Source organism: Bacillus rossius, chromosome 13 (assembly GCF_032445375.1).
Source record: "Bacillus rossius redtenbacheri isolate Brsri chromosome 13, Brsri_v3, whole genome shotgun sequence".
Lineage (NCBI taxonomy): Eukaryota > Metazoa > Arthropoda > Insecta > Phasmatodea > Bacillidae > Bacillus > Bacillus rossius.
The window spans coordinates 46557892-46581180 of NC_086340.1; the positions used below are offsets into that span (position 1 = coordinate 46557892).

The window sequence follows — 23289 nt, forward strand, 5'->3', positions numbered from 1 at the left end:
GCACAATAAATGTCAACTTAGGACTGTAACATAGAGTTGACAATTTAGCACATACAGTAGAACCCGTTTATAGTGAACCCGCCTATAATGAATTCTCCGTTTATAGTGAATTTCCGTCTCGGTCCCGGCAAAATGATTGAGGTTATGTATTAATTTATTGGATATAGCGCACAACTTTTGTCAATGTTGATACAGTTTTCCCGTGTACCACCGAACAAATTTTGCCGACATAATGCACATTTATCTCAAATATTTTCATATATTTACAAGTATTTTCACAAAACGTCTATTCTGGATCACATTAACGTTTTTCTCCCCAATATGCTACTCCATTGTCCACTGTTCATAATATAAACAAGTTGTAATCGAGTGCCTCGGTAGGCTACGTGTAGCCAGAATGGTGCTCAGTTTGGTGAAAATAAAAAATAGTTTTCCCTGCATAGTTAAAGTATGGGCGAACGCGTGTACATTTAATAAGTTATCAAATTAAACATAAATTACAGCCACACAAATACGTATGTACATTATTAGCAGCAAATTCAATATTTTTACGTCTCATTTTTATCGTTCACGTTTCGGACATTTTGATCGAGTAAGGTTTTTAAGATACCACTAGATAGAACTCTGTGGGCTAAATTTTTTCCATAGAAAGTAAGAAATTTTCGTTCCAGCTTTAGCAACTGCGATACTAAATGATATGTAGTGATCTTTGATGCGCCAGACTCGTTATTTTTCGTTTATTTACTTTTGACGGTAAAAGAATTTCGTGTTATTAAGCTGCAAATGTGCTTCAATAAGAAATACGAACATAAAAAAAGGGTGAAAAACGCGTTAAAAACCGTAAGGCATTATCTGTGCGAGATAAAGTGGACATTATAAAAAGGTAGACTCCAACCCCACTGTCCCGCACGTGGTTAATATCAAAGGAACTGGGAATTGCAACATCCACATTAAATACAATATTAAACAAGCTGAACAATCTTCTTTCTCAAGCTGCGAATTACGTCACAGAGTATTAAACGCCTGAAAAAAAGGATAATACGCCGATGTCAAAGAACCATTATAGAAAGTTTGTACATGTGTAGTGTATTAAAAATAATATCTGCATTTGCTCATAAAACTGTTGCTTTGAGTATTTTTCATTCGTTCTTTTCTTGGCTTAGGCCTATGTGTAGTTAAGATTATGCTTTTGAGTATGTATTGCCAATATAAAAGTTTTCCCAGATATAAAGTTTCCCCTCTATAGTGAACATATAAACTAGTCCCTTCAGATTCATTATAACAGGGTTCTACTGTACAATAATCAGAAGAACAAAATAGTGCCACATATTTTTTTTATCTGCAGACAGAACTTGGGTTTGGTACTCGCATTGAAAGGATACATATTGATATAATAAAAATGCTGGACTCTTGAAGCAGCGAGAATGAGTTGGAGTCGACTGTTCACACGTTCAGGAAAATAGCTGTGCAGCCATAGCCACCTCATGCTTCTTATGCAAACTGACCCCCCCCCCCCCCCCCCCCCCCCCCCCAACAAAAAACACAGCACATTTGTTCAATTTTATGTACTTCTTGCAAGAATTCTTTTATATTCCACTAGTTAAAAAAATACGTACTTCCTAATACCGCATTCCAAGTCTTATCCTCTCTCATGTTAACAGCCTGTACAGAGGTTCAGGGATGCCCCGACTGAAGTGGCGTTAAGTGACGCAGTTCAGGCAGAGCGTACATGTTTTCCAATAAGCCGTTCCCAGTAACAAGATAAAAGTTTGTAATTATAATGGGAAACCCCCACTTCAAGTTTAAGCAGTTTTGGTAAAAATAATTTTTTTTTTTTTTGGGAAATGAACGGAATCGGGGGCCTAGGGCAGGGAGTGCGTGGCCTTGGCGATGGGCCACATGACGGGGCCCTTGAGCACCACGTCGCCCAGCCCCTCCCTGATGCGCAGGAACTTGCGCTTGAACTCCAGCCCGCAGCCCTTGGACAGGCGCAGGTCCACCAGCGTCTGGCCGTCCATGTCCAGGATCATGGCCTTGAACACCAGCAGCATCTTGCGCTTGTCCTGCGACGTGGCGGTGATCTGCGGGCACCCCCACACCGCTGCTAGCTGCTACCCTCTACCCGGGAGACCACGTTCCCATCAGTCCTGAAAACCTAACTAACCACTTAATATTACGTAAAATAGCAAGCATTCCTGTCAAGACATTATTCAGGGTGGCCACTACACGGAATTCTAAATTCCTGGTTATTTCCAGGTTTTACGTTTTAAAGGCTCTGAATTTTAAATAATTCACAGATTTTGTCTTATATTATTTGAAAACAAGATCCACTGAAAAAAAGTTTGCACAGTTTTATCATTGCACTTACTTTCACACTGCTACGTTGTGCATTTAAAATAACCACAAGTAATCAACTACATAGTTAGAAAATCCAAAGGCAATTTATATGTAGCCAACACATCCAATGAATGATTGTATTGTAAAGTCACAAAGTCAAACCTTCATTAGAAATAAGAAACACACACCTAGTGTAAACATTACCCCAATGTCAAGCAATCTTTCATTGCAAAACACAATTTTTTATTGTGATTTTCCTTTCTTTAAGCCACTTATAAAACTCATTCCGCGTGAAAACGTTTATGAAGGGAAAAATATTTAGCATGGCATAAATAAACAAAAAAAAAAAATGTTAAGATGTATGATGCGAAGTTTTTAAGATTTTTTTTATGTCATTGTTTTTTGAAAACATTTTGATTTTGCTTGTGCTTGATTGACATTTTGATGTAATTAGTTTAATGTCATAAAAAAAAACAAACAAAATTTTTCACTCCAAGTCCATGTTGTCAGTCATCTCTAGCACAAAATCAATAATTTATTTATTTTTAGTTCCTCATGCACAGTATCATCAATTCAGGACAGATAAATTTTGCTTTTATAATCAATACTCATTTGTATCAGTAATAAACTTTTACATAACTATTACATAACATTTAGTTTTTTAAGTCATAGCATTTATTCTTTGCTTTGATTTGTTTGCAATATTTGCCTTGGAAACTCAAAATTAACCTACGCTGTTTCTTTTTAAATGGAACACACTCCAAGCACATCACATAATGTGGAATCACGACAGAGAAATCAACGTAATTACAAGCTGCTTCCATTAAAAGACTGGGAAATTACTCAAATTTTGGCTGAAGTCAGAAGATCTTGATTTGAAGATATCTCATATGTTCTTGAAAAACTGCAGAACACTATTTCTTCTTCACCAGAAGACAATGATGTGGAAGAATTAAAAAATCAGATTCTTTGTACAAACAGTTGTGTTGCAAGTCAAGAAAGGTAATATGGTTCAGCAAAGGTGATAATGATAAGGCTAACTGTGCACCCACAAAGTAGTACTAGTTCATAGCAACACTCCTATCGATTTCTTTTACCACTTGTTTCCTAACTACTTTCAGAAATTTCTTATCATACAAATTTGTATGCTCGTCAACAGAGACAGGACAACCTCTCTCTTTCCACTTCAGTTCTAAAAGCATTTCTTGGCCATTGTCCTTGTAATGTCCTGCATAACGTATCCACGAACGAGACAGTGCTGGTCTGAGCAAAGTGGACTACAAACGGACCTGATAGCCGACACAAATGTCAGTAAATCGTTTCGAGGAAATGCGCAGGTTATTTGCATTTTACCGATACAAATTCCACTCCGTTAGATAGTAAAGACAAAGCTACCAGAATTCGTCCCATTTTTGATCCAGCCGCACGATACTACACTTCATAATGCCGTTGATCCGGGGTACCAGCGTCGATGGATGAAATGACTCACCATGTTCACGGTGTGCACCTTCCAGGAGCAGGCGTTCTTCTCCAGGACCTGGCACAGCTGCCTGCTCACCTCCTCACACGACACCCGCACGAAGAACCTGGTCATGCGCTTCACCAGCTTCTGGTAGGCGGGCTGCGAGCACGGGGGGACTAGGTCAGCACACACACGCTCGGGGGAACACGGCGGCGGGGGAACACGGCCAGCGCCTCACCTGCCCGGGCTGCGTCGAGGTCTGGGTGCAGTTGAACTGCGAGCTGAGCAGCAGGTGGTCCAGCGCGGCCGGCTGCGAGAACGAGAAGGGCACCCCCTCGCCCGCCGGCTCCGGGTCCCGCCCGCAGTCCTGGGGCTCGGGCTGCGAGTGGCAGACGGGCGGGGAGGAGCCCACGCCCGGGCACGCGCGCTTGGCCCCCGGCTCGTAGTTCCTCGCACCTGCCGACACCCGCTCCCAATCACGTGCCGGCCGACACCCGCTCCCCCGAGGCCCCGAGTGTGTGCCGCAGCGAGCTCTCTCGCAGGACAAACTGTTTTCCTGACTTCGGTAATCTAGCTTTATGAAGTCCGGTCCACTCATACAGCTAGATCACCAAAGAGAGGACAACAGCATCATCTTCTCAAGTTTCCCACACTGCAGAAGCCTTCAGCTAGCCAAAAGCATACAACAATGCAAACCCATAAACCACTGACAGAGTACATGGCTGGATACAAATGTATAAACATATAGTTTACTAATGTCTACTATGAAGCACTGCAGTAGATTCCGGTTGTAGCCTGTGAATGAATGATTTTAAGTTTCCTTGCTCTTTACTCAGTTTCGGTCCTTAAAAAAATGTCTGTTCAACTTCCCACAATTTCCCATTACATGAACGCTACAGCATTTATACCACATGACTACATGGCGAGAGTAGCAGCAGGGCCTCCCTGCTGTTGCCACGAGATGTACTCCACACACCACAGGCACAACCAGCTCACCAGCAAGGTGAAGTTTTTACTACTAAAGACCGGCACAAGCATATACAGTAGAACCCGTTTATAGTGAACCCGCCTATAATGAATTCCCGTTTATTGTGAATTTCCGTCTCAGTCCCGGCAAAATGATTTGAGGTTATGTATTAATTTATTGGATATAGCGCACAACTTTTGTCAATGTTGATACGTTTTCCCGTGTACCACGAACAAATTTTGCCGACATAATGCACATTTATCTCAAATATTTTCATATAATTAAAAGTTTTTTCACAAAACGTCTATTCTGGATCACATTGAAGTTTTTCTTCGCAATACGCTACTCGATTGTCCACTGTTCATATTATAAACAAGCCGTATTCGAGTGGCCTCGGTAGGCTACGTGTAGCCAAAAATGGTGATCAGTTTGGTGAAAATAAAAAATAGTTTTCCCTGCATAGTTAAAGAATGGGCGAACGCATGTACATTTATTATGTTATCAACATTATAAATAAATTACCACCACACAAATACATATTTACATTATAGCAGCAAATTCAATATTTTTACGTCTCATTTTTATCGTTCACGTTTCGGACATTTTGATCGGGTAAGGTTCGTAAGACTACCACTAGATAGAACTCTGTGGACAAAATTTTTCCATAGAAAGTGAGAAAATTTCGTTCCAGCTTTAGCAACTGCGATACTAAATGATACGTAGTAATCTTTGATGCATCAGACTCGTTATTTTTCGTTTATTTACTTTTGACTGTAAAAAGAATTACGTGTTATTAAGCTGAAAATGTGCTTCAATAAGAAATACGTACATAAAAAAAGGTGAAAAACGCGGTAAAAAACGTAAGGCATTATCTGTGCGAGATAAACTGGACATTATTGAAAAGGGAGACTCCAACCCCACTGTCCCGCACGTGTTATTAGCAAAGGAACTGGGAATTGCAACATCCACATTAAGTACAATATTAAACAAGCTGAACAATCTTCTTTCTCAAGCTGCGATGTCACAGAGAATTAAATGTCCGAAAAAAGGATAATACGCCGATTTCCAAGAACCATTAGGTAATAGAAAGTGTAGTTCATTAAAAATAATATCTGCATTTGCTCATAAAACTGTTGCTTTGAGTATTTTCATTCGTTCTTTTCTTGGCTTAGGCCTATGTGTAATTAAGATTTTCTTTTGAGTATGTATTGCCAATATGAAAGTTTTCCCAGATATAAAGTTTCCCCTCTATAGTGAACATATAAACTACTCCCTTCAGATTCGTTATAACAGGGTTCTACTGTATTATATTGCACCTGCGTATGCAAGTAAAGAATAGCCTGTGTGTTCACTCCCTTTGGAACAGATTAGTATACCAAATTTTGCGAGGCTTTCATTGACTTACATTCTAATGCACCTGGCTCAGAAGAATGAAGCCACACCGGCGGGGGTGAGGTATGGCGACCCAGCGGTGCTTTGGTAATCTAGCTTTATGAACTATCGCAGCCATCATACAGCTACATCACCAAAGCACCGCCGAGCGCACGCCCAGCAGAGCTGCCGCGCCGCTCCCCGCCAGGCACAGAGTTCCTCTGAGCAGTCGCACACCTCAGAGTCACTCAGTACCTGACGGGGCGCGGCCGTCTCCGTCGTCCGTCCCTCGTCGCTCCTGCAGGTCCCGGCAGGCGGCCACGACACACATCATGCTATTGTGGAGTCTTGTACAGTGCAGTCAAATAATTACTAAGGCTGTGTAGTTCAGTTTGGTTTCACATCGAGAACCTCGGTTCAAATAAGGTTGCTAGATTAATCAAATATGTATGAATGAGGTTTACTTGGTTATTATTTGCTATACTTTCACAACAAAACATACAAAAAAAAAAAAAAAAAGGAGAATTAACATATTTAAACCGTTAATAAGTAGACTACAAACCACGTGCCTGCAAAATATTCCTGCCACGCACACACGGCATTAGGCCTAAATGCACGTCAGCCCGACTGACAGATTTTCTTCAGCCAAATAAAACGCCCAGATGTAAAACTATTTCTTTTTCTTAAGCAGTGACGTAAAAATATTTCTGAACTGAAACTGATTAATCTGTAATTCAGTAGTTCAGGATACGTGAGGTGCACCAGAGAGAGTACAAGAGAAGGGTCGTCCTGCACCAAGCACACCCGCCCCTCCGATCTGCGCGATTCTTAGGTAACTACGCCAATAAATTACAGCATAATTTGAGAAACGCAGTCATGAATTTGAAATAGCGCTGTTTTCTTTTACGTGAATTCTCCGACAAAGCCAAAGTTTATTTTATGCCATCCCACATGTCAGCAGCACCTCTGGAGAATAAATCTAGACGCTTTCAGGACTAGTTTACCTTGCGTCTACTAGGACGTCCTGGTGGAAAAACATCGCAGGCACACATTTTGTAAATAACAAGAGAAGCTAATTACACTAACAGGTTAAATTATCTAACAAAAAATGTTAGGTTTTTAATTTTTTAAAAATCTTATTATAACTGAAATATATCACATCTATAAACAACAATATTATTTTGTAACTCAGAAATGTGGGAAGGATGTACTTAGGAATGTTATGGCCTCAGCCTATTATAATACGAGGTAAATGAATTTTTTTAAATTTTATTTTAGGTGGTTTAATCTCGAAATGTTATCCTGCAATTATTTTAAATGTACTTAAAATGTATTTAGCCATACTTGTACTGTAAATTAATTATAACGGGAGCAGTGCCTTGAATAAAAAGGTTTGTCCGCCAGCACACTTACCTGATTGAAACAAAATATTTTGATTAACATACATTTATATAAAAAGTTTGATTAATTCTGTTTTTATTAGCATTCTGTTCTTCTGGGACGAAATCAGAGCGTTACTTGGAGGGCACGCACCGAACTGAGCGGAGAACCTCTTGCGACACCAGCCGTGGGCCTTGATGCGGAGGATGGAGTAGCGCGAGGAGGGGTAGGGCACCAGGATCTTCCTGACCAGGGACAGCACCACGGGCTCCAGCTTGCTCCAGGGGGTGATGTGCAGGTAGCGGTTCTCCTTCCACGCAGCGTACTCCGGGCAGTCAGTCGTCGGCTGGTCCCACGGCAGCTCTGGCCAACATCCCATACCAACCACCATGGAGGGAAATGGTTTCAAAGATATCTATACTAATATTATAAAGCTGAAGAGTTTGTTTGTTTGAACGCGCTGATCTCAGGAACCACGGGACCGATTTCAAAAATTCTTTCACCGTTGGATACGTACGTGATTCCTGAGTGCTATAGGCTACATATGTACCACGGGCGAAGCCGGGACGGACCTCTAGTGGTTCTATAAACGTGCTTTTTAGAATGCTGAACACTTAAATGCAAGCCATCTTTTAAAGCCACGAGGAACACAGTAATTTCATAATGTGTAACGCACAACGCTTTGGAGTGGGACATTTGATTACCAAAATGTTACACTGGTCTGAAAAATAAATCCACTTAATTCCTGAAAAATTCACTCCCAATGTGATTTTATCTGTCCTACCAAAACTTGGTTTAACAATAACAGTATTCACTCCTACTATTTTACGGATCAATACATTACTTTCGGATCCGACCGAAATCCAGTCCTTACCCTTTAGGAATGAGGTGATGGGTGTGTTAATTGCCACTAACAAACACTAACTTACATAAAAAAAAAATGGCCACCCAGAAGTTGATGCAGTTTGTATCAAAACTGAAATATCACCAGCCAAGTCTCTAATACTCTTGTCACTTATATTCCCCCTCAAACAACTCCAACTACACGCACCAAAAAACTCTGAAGAGTTGGAGGATACTGTTGTGGTGCAGGGGAGTATTTTAATGAGACTTTTTCAGTAAAGAAATACATCACCAGATTTTGGAAATTGCATCGTGGTGACCTAGTTTTATATTTGTATTTTATTGACATGAATATTTTGGTAAGTGTCCGACATGTAATTAGAAAAGCCTTTTAACCATATTTTTACTGGTTTTCACATTGATTGCTGTGTTAGTATTTGTTCAAACCTATTTTTCAGCATTTTAATTGGTTGATATGTGGTTTTATGCTTACATGAAACATTTGTGTCCATGTTGAAGCTTTCACTATGTTTCCAGAACATTGTGAATTGTTTTGAGAAAAGGAAGGACAAGACATATTAGCAGCGGGTAGCCACGTCCGCATGATAGCATGGTAAGTGTGTGAAGCTGCCTTTTCACCTTCAGTTGAGTGTTGCACCATACTGGTTAGACGCACAAAACATTGGTAGTGTTTGCAGTGTAGAGACATTTTAAAACAATTTTTTTAAATGAAAGAGATTGTTTCAAACGATGGAGATTCTAATTCGTAAATACGTACCACCATCATCAAAAGTGGTCACACACCATTTTCGCAAAGTTTTGGGTGGGACAATATGGCGAAGTTGAGGTTAAAAAGTGACTTCAACAACGTCACGGCATGCTGTCTCCTGACAGGTCCTAACGACGGTGCCTGTGCCTGGTGGTAACTGGTCCAACACTCTTAATATATCTTGTTCTTATACAAAATCCAAGGCTCAATCATTACTAAAATTTAGTACTGTGAGGTCCAAACATGAAGAAATACGTGCAGCAAGTTTGCCAATTTCTGGACCTATAATGCAGAAGTGGTTAGGGATTTCTAAATTTTAAGTTCAGCAGTGGTTGGCTAAAATGGTTTACATAATGTAGTGTATACAATTTTCTTTAGGGTTAAAATTATACGAATTAGCAGGTAATCAGTTTATGTCGTAATGTTTTCCCAATCATTTGATTAATACAACATTGTTATTCAAAAGTGCTAAAATAATGGTCCCTTGAGGTTTGTAATAATGAGGCTTGACTGTACGTTAATATAAAACACTCCCAGAACAAACAGTGATAGGACATCTGACCAATTATTGGTATATTGACTAGATTAGAAGTAAATGTAGATGTTTAAATTAACCTTTAAACTATCGTTAAATGAGCAAGGAAGGTTACACGCATTATTCTTTTCAGTCAGTCATCTTACAATGAAAAGCAACTACCAGTTTCAATGCAGTTTAAATGATTTAAACATACGAGTGTCGTAGAGATCGTAACATATTTTCCAACTTCGGTACACTAGCTTTAGATAGTTCAGATTACACACCTACAGCTAGGATACCAAAGAGAGAACAAATGTCATCTTCTTTCACACACCTCAGCTACGATGACAGCACCAACCTATACACTGAAAGGCAAAGACAATAACAAAACCTAAATACTGTACAAACAAACATCTAAAAATCTTATATTTAACGCAGAAAAGGCACACAGGTATATTAATGATGTTACAGTACTCATAATTAAACTACATACTAGAAACACACAAAGTGACACTAGTAGTGATGGGCTTTAACAAAACCTCAAATACCATGCAATATTATACTAATATTTGAGAAAAAAAATTAGAATATAAAAATATGAGATTAGAATATAAAAAGTATGAAAAACATAGTAAAAAAATTTTTGAAGTCCTATTAACATTTCTCAAATTATTTTGTATTTTTAGTATGTAATTTGTATAAACCAAATTGGGAAACAAATCTAGTGCTCATGAAACACTAGACATTGCGACTAGATTAGTGCCTTGCCTCAACATGAAATAACATTGCATCAGTGTGTTCTACTTATTTTCATCACTAACTTTCACTCGCACAGAGTGTGAACTAGTCTTGGCATCATTGTGTAAGCACCTGTAGGGTTCAACATCACACCAGTCATTCTGGCAAAACTAGCCAAGTCACAATTAGTTATAGACATTATGTTATTATATGCTCATTCTGCAAGATGGCATTGTGGTACTTTCAGTATTTTATCATAAGGTCAACTTAGGTATAAATATGCGATATTGCAAATTGGGGTCGTCGGTATAGACTAGCGACATTAAAAATACTGTAAAATCATTAGGTATTACTAATTAAAATTTATTTTTTGTGCATTATTTGGACGGTCTCCGGGTAAAAGGTAACAAGTCAAGAATTCACTTTTTTTGCAGGAGAAACAAAAAAAGTCTCGGATAAAAATTGAATTTAAATACTTAAATTTTTCTCGCATTATTCTTTTATTTACCAACATAGTTGCCAATGATTAAAAATGCATTACATATTCTAAGTATACTTAAGAGTTTATTGCTGGAATAAACTAAAAATCACCAAAATGTGACATGTAACCTTTTACCCGGAGACAGTCCATTTAATTGTTGACAGTTGAAACGTATATTCAGATTGCAGGGGGTGGACAGCAGTAGGGGGGGGGGGGGGGGGGGGGGGGGCTCACCTCCCGCCAGCATGGCCACCAGTATGACCCCACAGGACCACACGTCGGCCGGCTCCGCGCTGTACGGCCTCGTCAGCACCTCGGGAGACACGTACGGCAGAGTGCCGCAGCGCTTGTCCAGCAGGCGCTCCTGCAACACCCGACTGTCGCATTACCTCCCAGTGCGAGTCCGCTCCCCGCCGGCACGCCCCCTCCCTGCAATACTACAGGCCGCAGGCTTACTTTGCCGTGCATCCTGAACATGGTCGCCAGACCGAAGTCCGAAATCTTCAGGTTGTCGTGATCATCCAGGAGCAGGTTCTCTGGTTTGAGATCCCGGTGCGCCACGCCTCGGCTGTGTAAGTATTCCTGCAACAATCAAAGTGTCGTAATTCAATAAATCATACGTACACATATAGGCCTACAAACCTCACCTGAAGGTTCACCAAATATCAATATATATACATATATATATGTGTGTGTGTGTGTGTGTGTGTGTGTGTGTGTGTGTCCACAGCTGATGGTACAAAGTACAGACTTGCCAACTTTTGAAACTCTCAATTAGTAAAATACATAAAAAAATAATATAACACGCGTAAACTGCTCGCGGCAATTGAAAAATTAATACTTTCATGATATCACATTTTTTCTAGTTATCGAAATTATGTAATCGTTTTAACATACATTAACATTGCAGACCAACATCATTCTCATTATTTACCATTATGGACATTTTTGCTCAGTATCACATCAAAGAAAAATCTTCGTTCCTTGTGGTACCCTACAAATCAACAGTGTACCTTTGTTATAATATACACTGATATCAGTTAACTTTCAGTAGAACCTCCCTGGAGTACTGGTAATGAAAGCAACCTTGACACTATCATTTTCAAACTTGTATCACAAAATGTTACTACTAGTGGATATAATTTGGATTCAGAGTCATTGCTGCCGTCGGTCGCGACTGAAAATGCCACAGTTGGTAAATTACAACAATTTTATAGTTGCATCTGTTGCCATTTCTTTCATGATAGCCGTCGACTTTGTTCTTGCGCAACCAAATTTTTTTGCTACTTCAGAATTTGAAAACATTTTTCTGAATAACGGGCCGGCGTGATCCGAAACATTTAAAGGAATATTATATGTTCAACCAAATAGTTTGTAAATATACATTCTGCACGTATTACAGCATTGTCTGTGCTGTTATTTTTAGCGAACTAATCACTAACCTTTGAACTGACTGCGACACTTTTAACATTTGCGAGATGTTTTGAACAGTTCACGTGGAGATTGATGTCATACCTTCTGCTGTGCCCAATGTTGATGTCGCATCTACACACTGAAAAAAATGTGAACTGTGTTCCCTTGCTTGATTTAAGAATACACAGAAAATCCCGCGTGTATGTATCACAAAATGCCTGAGAATAATGCGTATCACGTTTCGGGGGCATTTTCTTCTTCAATTGATTCCACTTCCGTTAATTGTGCACATAACACGTTTTTATTAAAAACATGCAATAAATTTGTTTCCTAACCTGTAACAAAAAAAAATCAAAATTGGCTCAACTTTACTAACTGAAGAATCACAACATACGCTTATGCACGACACCATCTTGCCAAACTAAAAATGCTATTTTAACTGGTTCGTGATTGGTTGTAAGCGCATCAATGTAACTCAGGCGGCCAATAATGAAAGATATACAATCGAACAACAAATTACGTGGTTCGCTGGCCTTCCACCAATAATATAACTCAATTACCACACTCGTTTCCACAGCAACAACAACACATGGCAACAGCTTTCACAAACCATACAATAAAACATTTAAGGCAGACGGAAAATACATGTTTTAATAAACGTCTCGTACTTAAAATTAGTAAAAAATGCAGACATCCTCGTACAATCGTAAAACAGACGTGATTTTCGTACATTTTACGAAAAAATCATAAAGGTTGGCAAGTCTGAAAGTACTTCTTAAGGCAGTAAGCCGGAGCCAAACTTGTTGAACGCAAATAATCGAGAATCAGAATAATGTTAAAGTTAAGATTGACCCCATGTTCTAAAATAGTTGCCAAACTCATTGCTGTCTTGTAACTATTTCCTTGAAATATTGGGGCTAGCAACAAGTCACAAATCTATGGGAAATAAGAGCGTCAGTTGTAGTTGTTTCAATGAAATCATTTTAAGACAGTGACAGGTTTCGTGGTGCTTGTAGAACATTTTTTTTCTTTCAATTAAATACTATCCAGATGCTCAGTGTGTGTTCCATCTTAAAATACTATATTATTTTACAGGTGTCTACACAAACACGTGATAACATTTATCACACCTTTCCTTCGGCAAAATTTCAAATTTCACTCACTATTATTTTAAAATATAATTTTCCTATTTTGCGATAAAAAGAATCCTGCCTCCACCATATCCACATCTGGCCAACAATCATAAACCAAAAATCCCTTTCGGCATAGTCTACAGGTGTAGGTAGATTCCGAAGTACCTATTTATTCTGGAAATATTTTGGAAACTTCTACACACTTCTGAAACATTTTAAGAACTTAATGTACATAACATATTTATGTTCTCCAATATTATAAATAATTAAATTTTTCCCATTTTCCATGCAGCAAAAATATTACAAATATTTTTAACTCAATGTGGCCAGCATTCAATAGTTTACAATACAGTATTAAATAGCTTAGAACAAATTTTATATTAAATTCTAAGTAAGGTAATTATTTAATTTTTTGACCTTCAAATACCATTTTTCATCCCTTGCACTAATACCGTGGTCGTATAAACATATTTTTTTGCACCAAAGTTTAAGATAATATAAAGATGGTTTAAAATAAATTCAAACAAAATTGATACTAAGAAAGTTTTGAATTTTTTAAATTTCAACCCGTCTTTACAGTAATAATTTGTTTCATCAAAGACGGTTTCAGCCGAAGTTTTAGACTAGTGAAATAAATTATAACGGATATGATAATATATCTATTTTAAAAAGTAATGGTTATATTATTGAAGTTATTCTTCTTTAGGCACGCTATGAAAAAATGATGACTGAAATTTTAAGATGCGCGCGCATATCTGTAACACAAAATTAACAGGTTGAAGCTGCCCGCTAAACCGCTCATTAAGTCTCGAAAAAAGCTACCAACAAAATAGAAATAGAACCTCTATTAGTCGCGCATGTTGGCACGCTCGTCGCCTCTGATCACTGTTTTCATATTTATAATATTTATCCACATGTTTCTAGTTTCTACATTCACAACACGTGTTAGTTTCATACAAGTGTGAATTATATATATGCTAATAAATTATATTCAGTAGTGATTTAAATTGAATATTTTGATTAATATTATTTACTATTCGTAAATATTAGTAAAAAAATTGTGCCTTATACTTTTTCAAGTGCTCCAATATAATTGAGGTTAACAATATAAATTTTATTTAAAGTTTAATGATATAAATTAAAATATTATTATTTAATATAATTAATACTAAATATTTATTATTGGTTATTTAATATTTACAAAATAAAGAAATAAATTTAATAAAACATTTAATAAAAATTTGTAATAAATTTAAAATCAAACAACAAATTAAAATACTAATTTTTAATAATTATTATTAAAATGAATAAATAATAAATATTTATAAAAATAAATGAACAAATTTAATGAAAACTTTTTGATAAAAATGAAAAGTTAATATTAAATTAAGAAAATAACAAATATTTAAAAAATGAATAAACTTAAATTAAATTTTTGAATTTATTATTAAAATTATTTATTTTCTTTTAAAATATTAATAAATCAATAATAAATATTTTAAAATTAAGAATCTTATAATATTTAGTACAAATTATGTCATATATTTATTAATCTCTAAATTCAATTTTTTTAATTTTTCAAATTCAAACTGAACTTTATTGACTGTGTTGACTGTCTTTTTCCAGCCCTTCTATTATTTTATTGTAATTAATTATTTGCATGCAATTAAAAAGTATTTTTTAATTATGCCAAAGAAGTATAACTTCTCACGCGCGTACATAAGTACACGCACCCATTTTTTACTTTCTAACATAACGTAAAGAAAGATAGTGCTAAGCATTGGGTTCTGGAACTAAGCGTCAAGTTTTAGAAGAAAACATCTCTCTTCGCAAAGAAAAATGACGAGAAAATTAAAACTAGCTGTAGACACATTTTGTGCTTTTGTTAAAGTGAACATACCACTTCAAAAATTTACCAGCCACAAGGGAATGGCTGAACAAATATGTGAAAGGTAGGTGAATTAAAAGTTTGTAAAACATGTCATGTTTAGAATAAATATGGTTTTGAATTCCAGTACATGGAATCGTGACATTTCATTGTAGGTTTGGGAGATCTTTCTTGTGCACTCACATTACGCACTTCTTACTTCAGTCTTTGAAGATGGAAGAGGAAGTAAAACAGCAGTTAAGGACAAACAAGTAGTTGTACTGTGCGACGAGACTACTAATCCAAGGAGAGAATGTGTCTTTGTAGTTTTTTTAAAGTTCGCTTGGCTCGTGGTGACTGCAAATTGCTGGTTTCTGGAGTGAAAGTGCTCAGTAATGCTAATACGACAATGTTCACAAGCAGTAGTGGGAGACACTGATGACATATGTAAAGTACAAAAATGTTTGCGTGTTTGTATCAGATTCTGCAAAATTACATGAACTAGTGCGCAGAATTGTTGAAAGGTTAGTGTGTGAGAACATGTACAATCAGTGCTGGGCACAAAAACTACATTTAGTTGGAACATCTGGCCTACAGAACTAACCATGCTAAACATAAGTGTGGAGGCGAAGACGGCATTCCTGAAAACCAGCAAGAGGAAACATCACCATTTTGATTCCCCCAAAAAAATCTTCGGTTGAACCAAAACTGTTCTCATGTGATGGAACTCGTGATTCACTCCTTTTAGATAGCAAGGTTTTGATGGTGTGATGCTACGGAGTACTTCAGAAAACTGAGCCCCGATGAGGTTTTACTTTCGCAATGCGAGGCGACATTTGTGGTAGAGTACTGCCAAAAAACTGTTGATTTGTTGGGATGTCTGGAAGGGTCGTCATATCCTCACACAAAACTGTCTGATTTAAAGACAGGGTCGAAGCTTGTCAGTGACAGTTTTGCTGAAGAGACAGCAAAACTATTGAATTCTATTGCATGTCTAGAAGCTGCAACAGGAGCGAAACTTGCTGTGACTGGCCAGAAATCTTTTCTGAAACTGTTATCTTTGATCGGAGGGGATCCTGGAAAATCATTCTTAGACATGGTTGCTACAGAAATAGAATCTTAGAATTCCCTGACTTTTCCCTGTTTTCCAGAAATTTAAGAGAAAAATTCCCTGACTTTCTTATGAAGTACATACCATAAATATTAACGTGCATATGATTAAATGTAATATAAAAATTTCAACATGAGGTAAAATAAGGTTTTTTTATTGTGTTATTTTGACCGCAGAATTGCAAATGTGTTTTTTTCCTTCAACATGGCTGGTGATAGCTCTTCGGCCCATATTGCTGAGTTGAATACTTTTGTAGCACAAAGTGCAGTACGCAGAATTTATGTTTTTAGCAAAGGGTTTGATATGCTGAAACTGTGACTCATTGAGCCAATTCTCCTTAAAAGTAATTTTCTTCGACATCTCTAAGTTAAAAAAAAGTACATATTAATATTTTCAAGTTAGGTTAAAAAATTATTGTTTATGAATTCTTAAAAAAATATTACTACACAAATACAAAAACTATTACAAATTCACACCTAGAAATATAACGGCCCTACTTAGAGAATTACAATAGCAGCATTACAACATGCAATACTCTTACATTCTTACAATGTTAACTAACGATTCTGGGGGAAAACATGTTCAGTTATGCATATTTTTTATACACAATGTAAGTGTCACGCAACAGAACTCACGGATTATAACGGTTGAAAAAAAAGTAATTAAAAAAATAGTTAGAAAAAATACAAAAACATAACCGCACACAAATGCCACGTGTTTTCGTATCAGCTTGGTAGTTTTCAATTCTATATCCCGGAGTCCTTACCTCCATATGGGATCTACAGAACAAAAATTGAATAAATAAATAAATAAAAATAAAAATGAGAATTGGTATTGCTTCTTTATCAAAATGCACTTTATTTTCTTATGATCGCATCAAAAACTAACTTCATCTGAAACAACGCCTTTAAATTCACGTAATAAGCTTCGAAGTCACCTTATTCCACGTAAAAATAGCCTTCAAAAGATAAACGACGCCATGCCCGTTCTGTAGTTCACTGCATGGAACGGAACAAAACACAAAGTCTCAAGGGCAAATTAAAAAGGATCAAAACACGAACAAATGAAGGCCGGGTTCGCTAGTGAACAAACGAGTGCCTGGATTGGCCAGAAGTTATGGTGGGTGGTTGTAACAGCCTATTGCAACGGAAAATCGTAGACCAAGTAAAAAAAAAAAGTTGCAGTTGCCGTGTGCCTTAAGCAGCAGCCTTTTAGCGGAGTCGTTCGGTAGCGGTACGAGCGCATCAATACAAAGCTTTGTTTGAATTATAAGCAACTTTAAAATTTCCACAATTCGTAGAATTTTCCCTGACATTTCCCGGAATTCCCTGACCATTTTAATTTCCCTGACATTTCCCCGTTTTCTAGTCCTGTAGCAACCATGTTAGAGAAAAATTGGCTTCTTGCTTAATCCACGAGAAGTATCCGACTGCTAGTGTCCAACGCTGACAGTGAACGTGCCTTCTCAATGTACAGCAATGTAATGAGTCACAAATGCACCTCTTTGGGGGTGGAAAAACAGATAAAGCTACGGATGTATTTTGGAGGGGGGAAAAAAGGGAGGGGAGGAGGGAAGCAGTTTTGCAGCAGGTAAAAAAAAAACCTTATTTTTCTGAGTTGTCTGAAATTATCTTGAATTACTAATCTTCATCTCAATAAACGTGTTTCTGACTTGTTTTATATCTTATATATAAAATTCTCGTGTCGCAGTGTTAGTTATCGTACTCCGAAACGGCCTGACCGATTTTTATCAAATTTTGTATGCATATTCAGTAGGTCTGAGAATCGGCTACTATCTATTTTTCACACCCCTAAGTGATAAGGGTTGTCCACCCCAAACATTTTTTTTTAATTTTTTGGACAAATTTTTTTTTTATAATGTGGCATTAAAAATACATACAACCCTAAATTTTCACCCTTCTATCACCAACCCCTAATTTTTAATAGAATTTTATATTTTTAACCCCGGTCGATAACTGATCAATTAACACTTGATCAACCTTCCCCGCCTACAGCGAGCTCATTACCTGGATTAACACATAGACCCCACGTTAATATGAAATTCCATACCTAAGGGAGTGAAAAAGTGATAAGCAGAAAAAACAGAAATATCATAGGTCATAGACATACAAATAGTGAGTGAGTGTCATTTCTCTATGTCTGCAACACGATCATACACATAGTAAGGTCTGGCAAATTAATATTTTTCTCCTTGGTGAGACCAGTCCACTTAGTGGAGCTCGCAGCGGCTAGCAAAATAAAGGCGCTCATAACAGTTTTGTTCTTAACTTCGTCAATAGATATAGTTAGTTGCCTTGAATTTTAAACGCACCATCGTTTGATGTGTTTGTCATGTCTTTAATTTTTGTTTGTTTGTGCCGTATGCATTCCTATACCATTCATCCAATTGCGATGAAATTTTGGTGAGTTGTTATGCGCATGCCCGTGAAGGTTTCTGAGACGGTATAATTATTTTGCAATAGTTGGAGCACAAATTGTTTCAAAAATGTGTTTATTTCATATTATATAGCGGCACTTCGTCTGTTTTTGTTGTCTAAGTGTGCACGTATGAGACAATTTATTTAAATATAAAAGAGAGTCAGATATAGTGTGATATATATAGAGTGAGATGGAGAGAGACAGAGATAAATTGAGATAGAGCGAGGTATAGAGAATTAAATGGGTTAGATAAAGAAATATATAGATGTATAGAGCTATATAGAGATTTATATATAGAAGAGATAGAGATACTGTGAGGTATACAGTAGAACCCCTATCATACACTTTTCAACGGAGGGCACAAAAATGGTGTATGATGCGGGAAAGTGTATGAAAAGGGAATGGCAATAATAACATTTTTTTTCAATCTAGCATACCAGCACAATATCTGATTAAACTTAAATACATAATGTGTAAATAATTGCATTATATTAATGAAAGCTATGAATTCATCATTATATATACATATAATAAAACCACCAGAAATGTAAAATACAGTCCATAACCAAGTAAAGCAGTCCTTTCTTGGAGGGGGGGAAAGGTCACCAAGCCTAAAATAGAAATTAAAAAAAATTAGGCTATTGTAAAAAGAAAATCAGAAATTTTTGCTTGTTTGTTTAATTTTACAAACAACTTTATGCAACAGAACAATTTTCAATAAAATGTTAACTTGAGAAACGTACAATACAAAACAATCCGATCGTAAGAAAACAATAACAAACGGCTATATTCAGTTCAAAGATTAATGAATGCACAAAATATGAGATCCATGCCTTGGTAAAGCGCGTTGACCATTTTCATAATCATTGCTAGTTTGCGCCACTAGTCTCGCTTGGTGCTGGCCATAGATGCTAGTAGCGAGGTGCACAGTCTTCCTGATACCATCCATATCTATGGTGCGATAAAAGTTATTTTCTTACGTTTGCAAAGGTAAACAATGAACGTTTTTCAAAATAAAAGCATTAAAACGTATTTTTTCAGGAGGAATATAATAAAAAAAATTGTGAATTTTAAGACTTTTCCGCTTTGTAAAAACGTATGAAACGGGAAATTCGTGATTTTATAAGTGTATGTTCCGGGAAAGTAAACCATTGTAAATATAGTACTTTCGGCGGGACCAAAATTAATCGGCGTATGACACGGGAAAATGTATGAAACGGGAACGTATCATCGAGGTTCTACTGTATATGTAAATATAAAGAGATAAATATATGTTTAGAGAGATGGATAGATGATTTGTACATATGTTAACTACTTCAAACATATTACAAAACAAAACTGAATGAGGCATTGCAATGCATGCCGAGCATTAGCTAGATAATGGAATCTTTCCAATATTAGTAATCTCTTATTTTTATGCTTTTTTTCTATATTGCTTTATAGAGTCTAGATTACATACAGACCAGGTAAATAACTATAAACTGGCAGAACAACGTCTGTCGGGATCTGAAAGTGATATAAATTATTTTGCACACTTGACATTCAAATAAAGAAGACAATTACTAACTACATCTGATTTAGTAAAAGGTCCCCTTCATCCTGTTTTCAGCCCGGGCAACGCCGGGTACTGCAGCTAGAAATTCCCTAGAAATAATTTATATGGCAAAACAACATTTGCCGGGTCAGCTAGTATGTATATAATCTTGAGAATTTTAATCTGTAGCAACGCAAACTCAGTATGCCAAATTTTACTGCAAGGTGTCAGTTGTACTAAAAAAAACCATTGTTTTTTTGATAAATTTTGACCTAATAAAACAATTTACAACAAAAAATTATACATGTAAAATGAAATTTTTTTAATACTTTATTTAACAAAATTTTTCCTCCTACAGATATAACTTATTTTGTTCACCAAAATTGACCATTTTCCATCGGCCCTAGTTATAGACTTTTTTTTTTTTTTGCTAAACAGACAGATTAGTATTTCATCCCTTGACATGCTACAAACCTGGTTGTTTCTTTTAACTTCAAGAAAATGCAAATTATTTGATTTCCATAAATATAATACACAACCTCTCTTTCAATTGGAGATCTAGCATTACATGAACACCACTATTCCATAACGATGGATCGGTAGAAGTAGACCAGAATAGCTTGTTACTTGAAACCAAAATCTTAGTGGCTGCAAGTATATGATGCCCTTGCTTTGTCATACTCTTCTAGTAAATACACTGCCAAATTATATACAAATATTCTAGCATATGGATATGAAATTATGTTTATTTAATAATTCTTTTAAGACAATAAGCATGCTTTACTATACATTATGGGTATTTAAGTATGAATTACCCAAATAATGTGAACTAAATACAAATGATTCACATGACCTAAATACAAAATTCAAGCACTTGGCAAAAAGTTTCAAACCAGCCACAATTATGAAACATGGAAGTTTGAATTTAACATGTTCTACTTACTGTATCTTCGGTACATGTATTATGCAATAAAAATAAACAGGCATATACACTTTCTAAATTCCAACCCTGTACGGATTTGTAATGGAACCTTACATACACACACATTCTACGACCCATATACAGAACAGCCTTACACTATTATTTTTGGCTTTAAATCAAAATAATTTTCTTTCTTTCTCGGTATTAGTATTTAGTAATTATATTTTGAACGTTAATAAATGTAGCCACATTACCTACGCCATCTACTGTAGTTTGTTAAAAGGAAGAACATGTTTATCAACCAGTATTATATTTGTGCATGTACATTATCTAAACCTTTACACTTCCAAACTTACAGAAGTGAATGCACTAATGGAAAATAACTAGTTGCATCTGTTAGACTTAAATGTTAACAATTTTGTCACAAATAACATTGGTGTCAGTTTTCTACTGCAAAACTGTAACTGTCAGATGCTTTTTCTTTGGTTCATTTCACATGAAGAGAAAATAGATCCCACAATGACACTTAAAAATCATAAAATATTTCAGCAGAAAAAAAAACCCTGACTCATGGGAATCAATTGTATTATGCTACACACTACACTCATCTTAGCTGTTATGAAAACTATCAGCACACTGTAAAGAATGTATCAATCTTGCATATTCAGACTTTACGTTATGAAACCCAGTGTGTTTTATCCAGCATTCAAAATGATATCCCGACGAAGTAAAACCACTATTATAGAAGAAGGATAAAGTCCAGTGACTAAGCTAATGTTCCACTCACCACGCCAGATAAAAGTTGGGCGAAGTACTTCTGGGCTTCTCTAGGAGGCATTCCCACATCCGGTTCTGTATGGAAAAATTACCAAAAATTTTTTAGAGTTTACTAGTTCCAAGGTCGTTGGCTCCTATAGTTCCCAAACATTGCTAATAGCACACCCGTTATGAAGTCTCCATCTTCAAAGCGAAGGACCAATTTTGGTAATAATATAAAAATACTTTAATTTGATTTACTATCACAGTTTCCGGATCACATCTTAAAAAGCGTAATGTTGAGAAATTATTGCACCGTTTGGAAATGAAATGTTAATATTTTACATTTACGACAGGCAGAAGTTTACCACTCAGTATATTTAACTCCCAGCACATATCAATATCATATTTAGCAAAACTGTTTTAAATGCTGTATCATGCCTAAGCATTCTATGTGTGATGCACAATATGTCCTATAGAAAATAACTCTACAAATATTTAATTAATTAAAGGGAAAAACGTCTCACTTGAAATTATTAAGATACAAGTAATAAACATAAAGATAAATGAATAAGTTATCTCAATGCAACATGCAAGCCTAATGATACAAAGATATGCAGACTGGATCAAATACATATAAACCTTGAAACCAGCATGAAAATAGGTCTTGGAAACTGCCTCGCAAGGCCTCAGAATATCTCCATGCTTGTCGTAGGTTACCTCTACTATTAAGTGCACAAAGCCATTGGCCAGATAACAAAGCATACCACAGATATGCCTTTTTTTATATTTCAAGTGACTGAAGTAGCCTGAACATTATTCCCTACTCAAGCAAACCTGTTAACTCACCCTCCAGTCCAGTGTGTTTGTCTAGTATCTGATAGGTCCCTGGGTCTAGTCTCGCTGCACGAATTCCCCCCCCCCCCCTTTTCCCTTATTTTTACTTTGCTTCTTACGTGCATTTAGAATAAAAATATTGGAATGGATGAAAATTTAGATGTATAAAAACCCTATATTTTTTCAAATTGAAAAATCACACACATTTAAATATGTATGCATCCACCTTCTTTTACCCTATATGATAAAATAGATGTACTATTCGTCACTTGTGAAAAGCAGCAAGAAGGGTGGTGTAGTGATGCATCTCGCCCGCACACGTCGAGTGCAGTCTGGCTCGAGCCGCAAGCCGAGGCAGACAGGCCGCCAGCGAATGAGAAAATCTAACACGTGTGTTTCGTGAAAGAATTTG

At 36.6% G+C, this 23289-nt stretch overlaps 1 protein-coding gene across 4 annotated transcripts in view; it reads right to left on the reverse strand.

Moving 5' to 3' along the window:
• Nucleotides 1-1534: 1534 nt before the first annotated feature.
• LOC134538519 (serine/threonine-protein kinase grp) overlaps nucleotides 1535-23289 on the reverse strand; it is a 41080-nt gene continuing 19325 nt past the window's right edge. For 3 of the 4 annotated variants that reach the window (XM_063379906.1, XM_063379907.1, XM_063379905.1), the window contains exons 4-10: nucleotides 22072-22136; nucleotides 11322-11447; nucleotides 11100-11229; nucleotides 7671-7880; nucleotides 4038-4255; nucleotides 3827-3958; nucleotides 1535-2081 (exon numbers count right to left, since the gene is read on the reverse strand). In XM_063379906.1, the coding sequence (XP_063235976.1) occupies nucleotides 1863-2081; nucleotides 3827-3958; nucleotides 4038-4255; nucleotides 7671-7880; nucleotides 11100-11229; nucleotides 11322-11447; nucleotides 22072-22136 (1100 nt within the window). In that variant the 3' untranslated portion in view covers nucleotides 1535-1862. The remainder of the gene's footprint in view (nucleotides 2082-3826; nucleotides 3959-4037; nucleotides 4256-7670; nucleotides 7881-11099; nucleotides 11230-11321; nucleotides 11448-22071; nucleotides 22137-23289) is intronic. The other variant, XM_063379908.1, reaches the window with a different exon arrangement.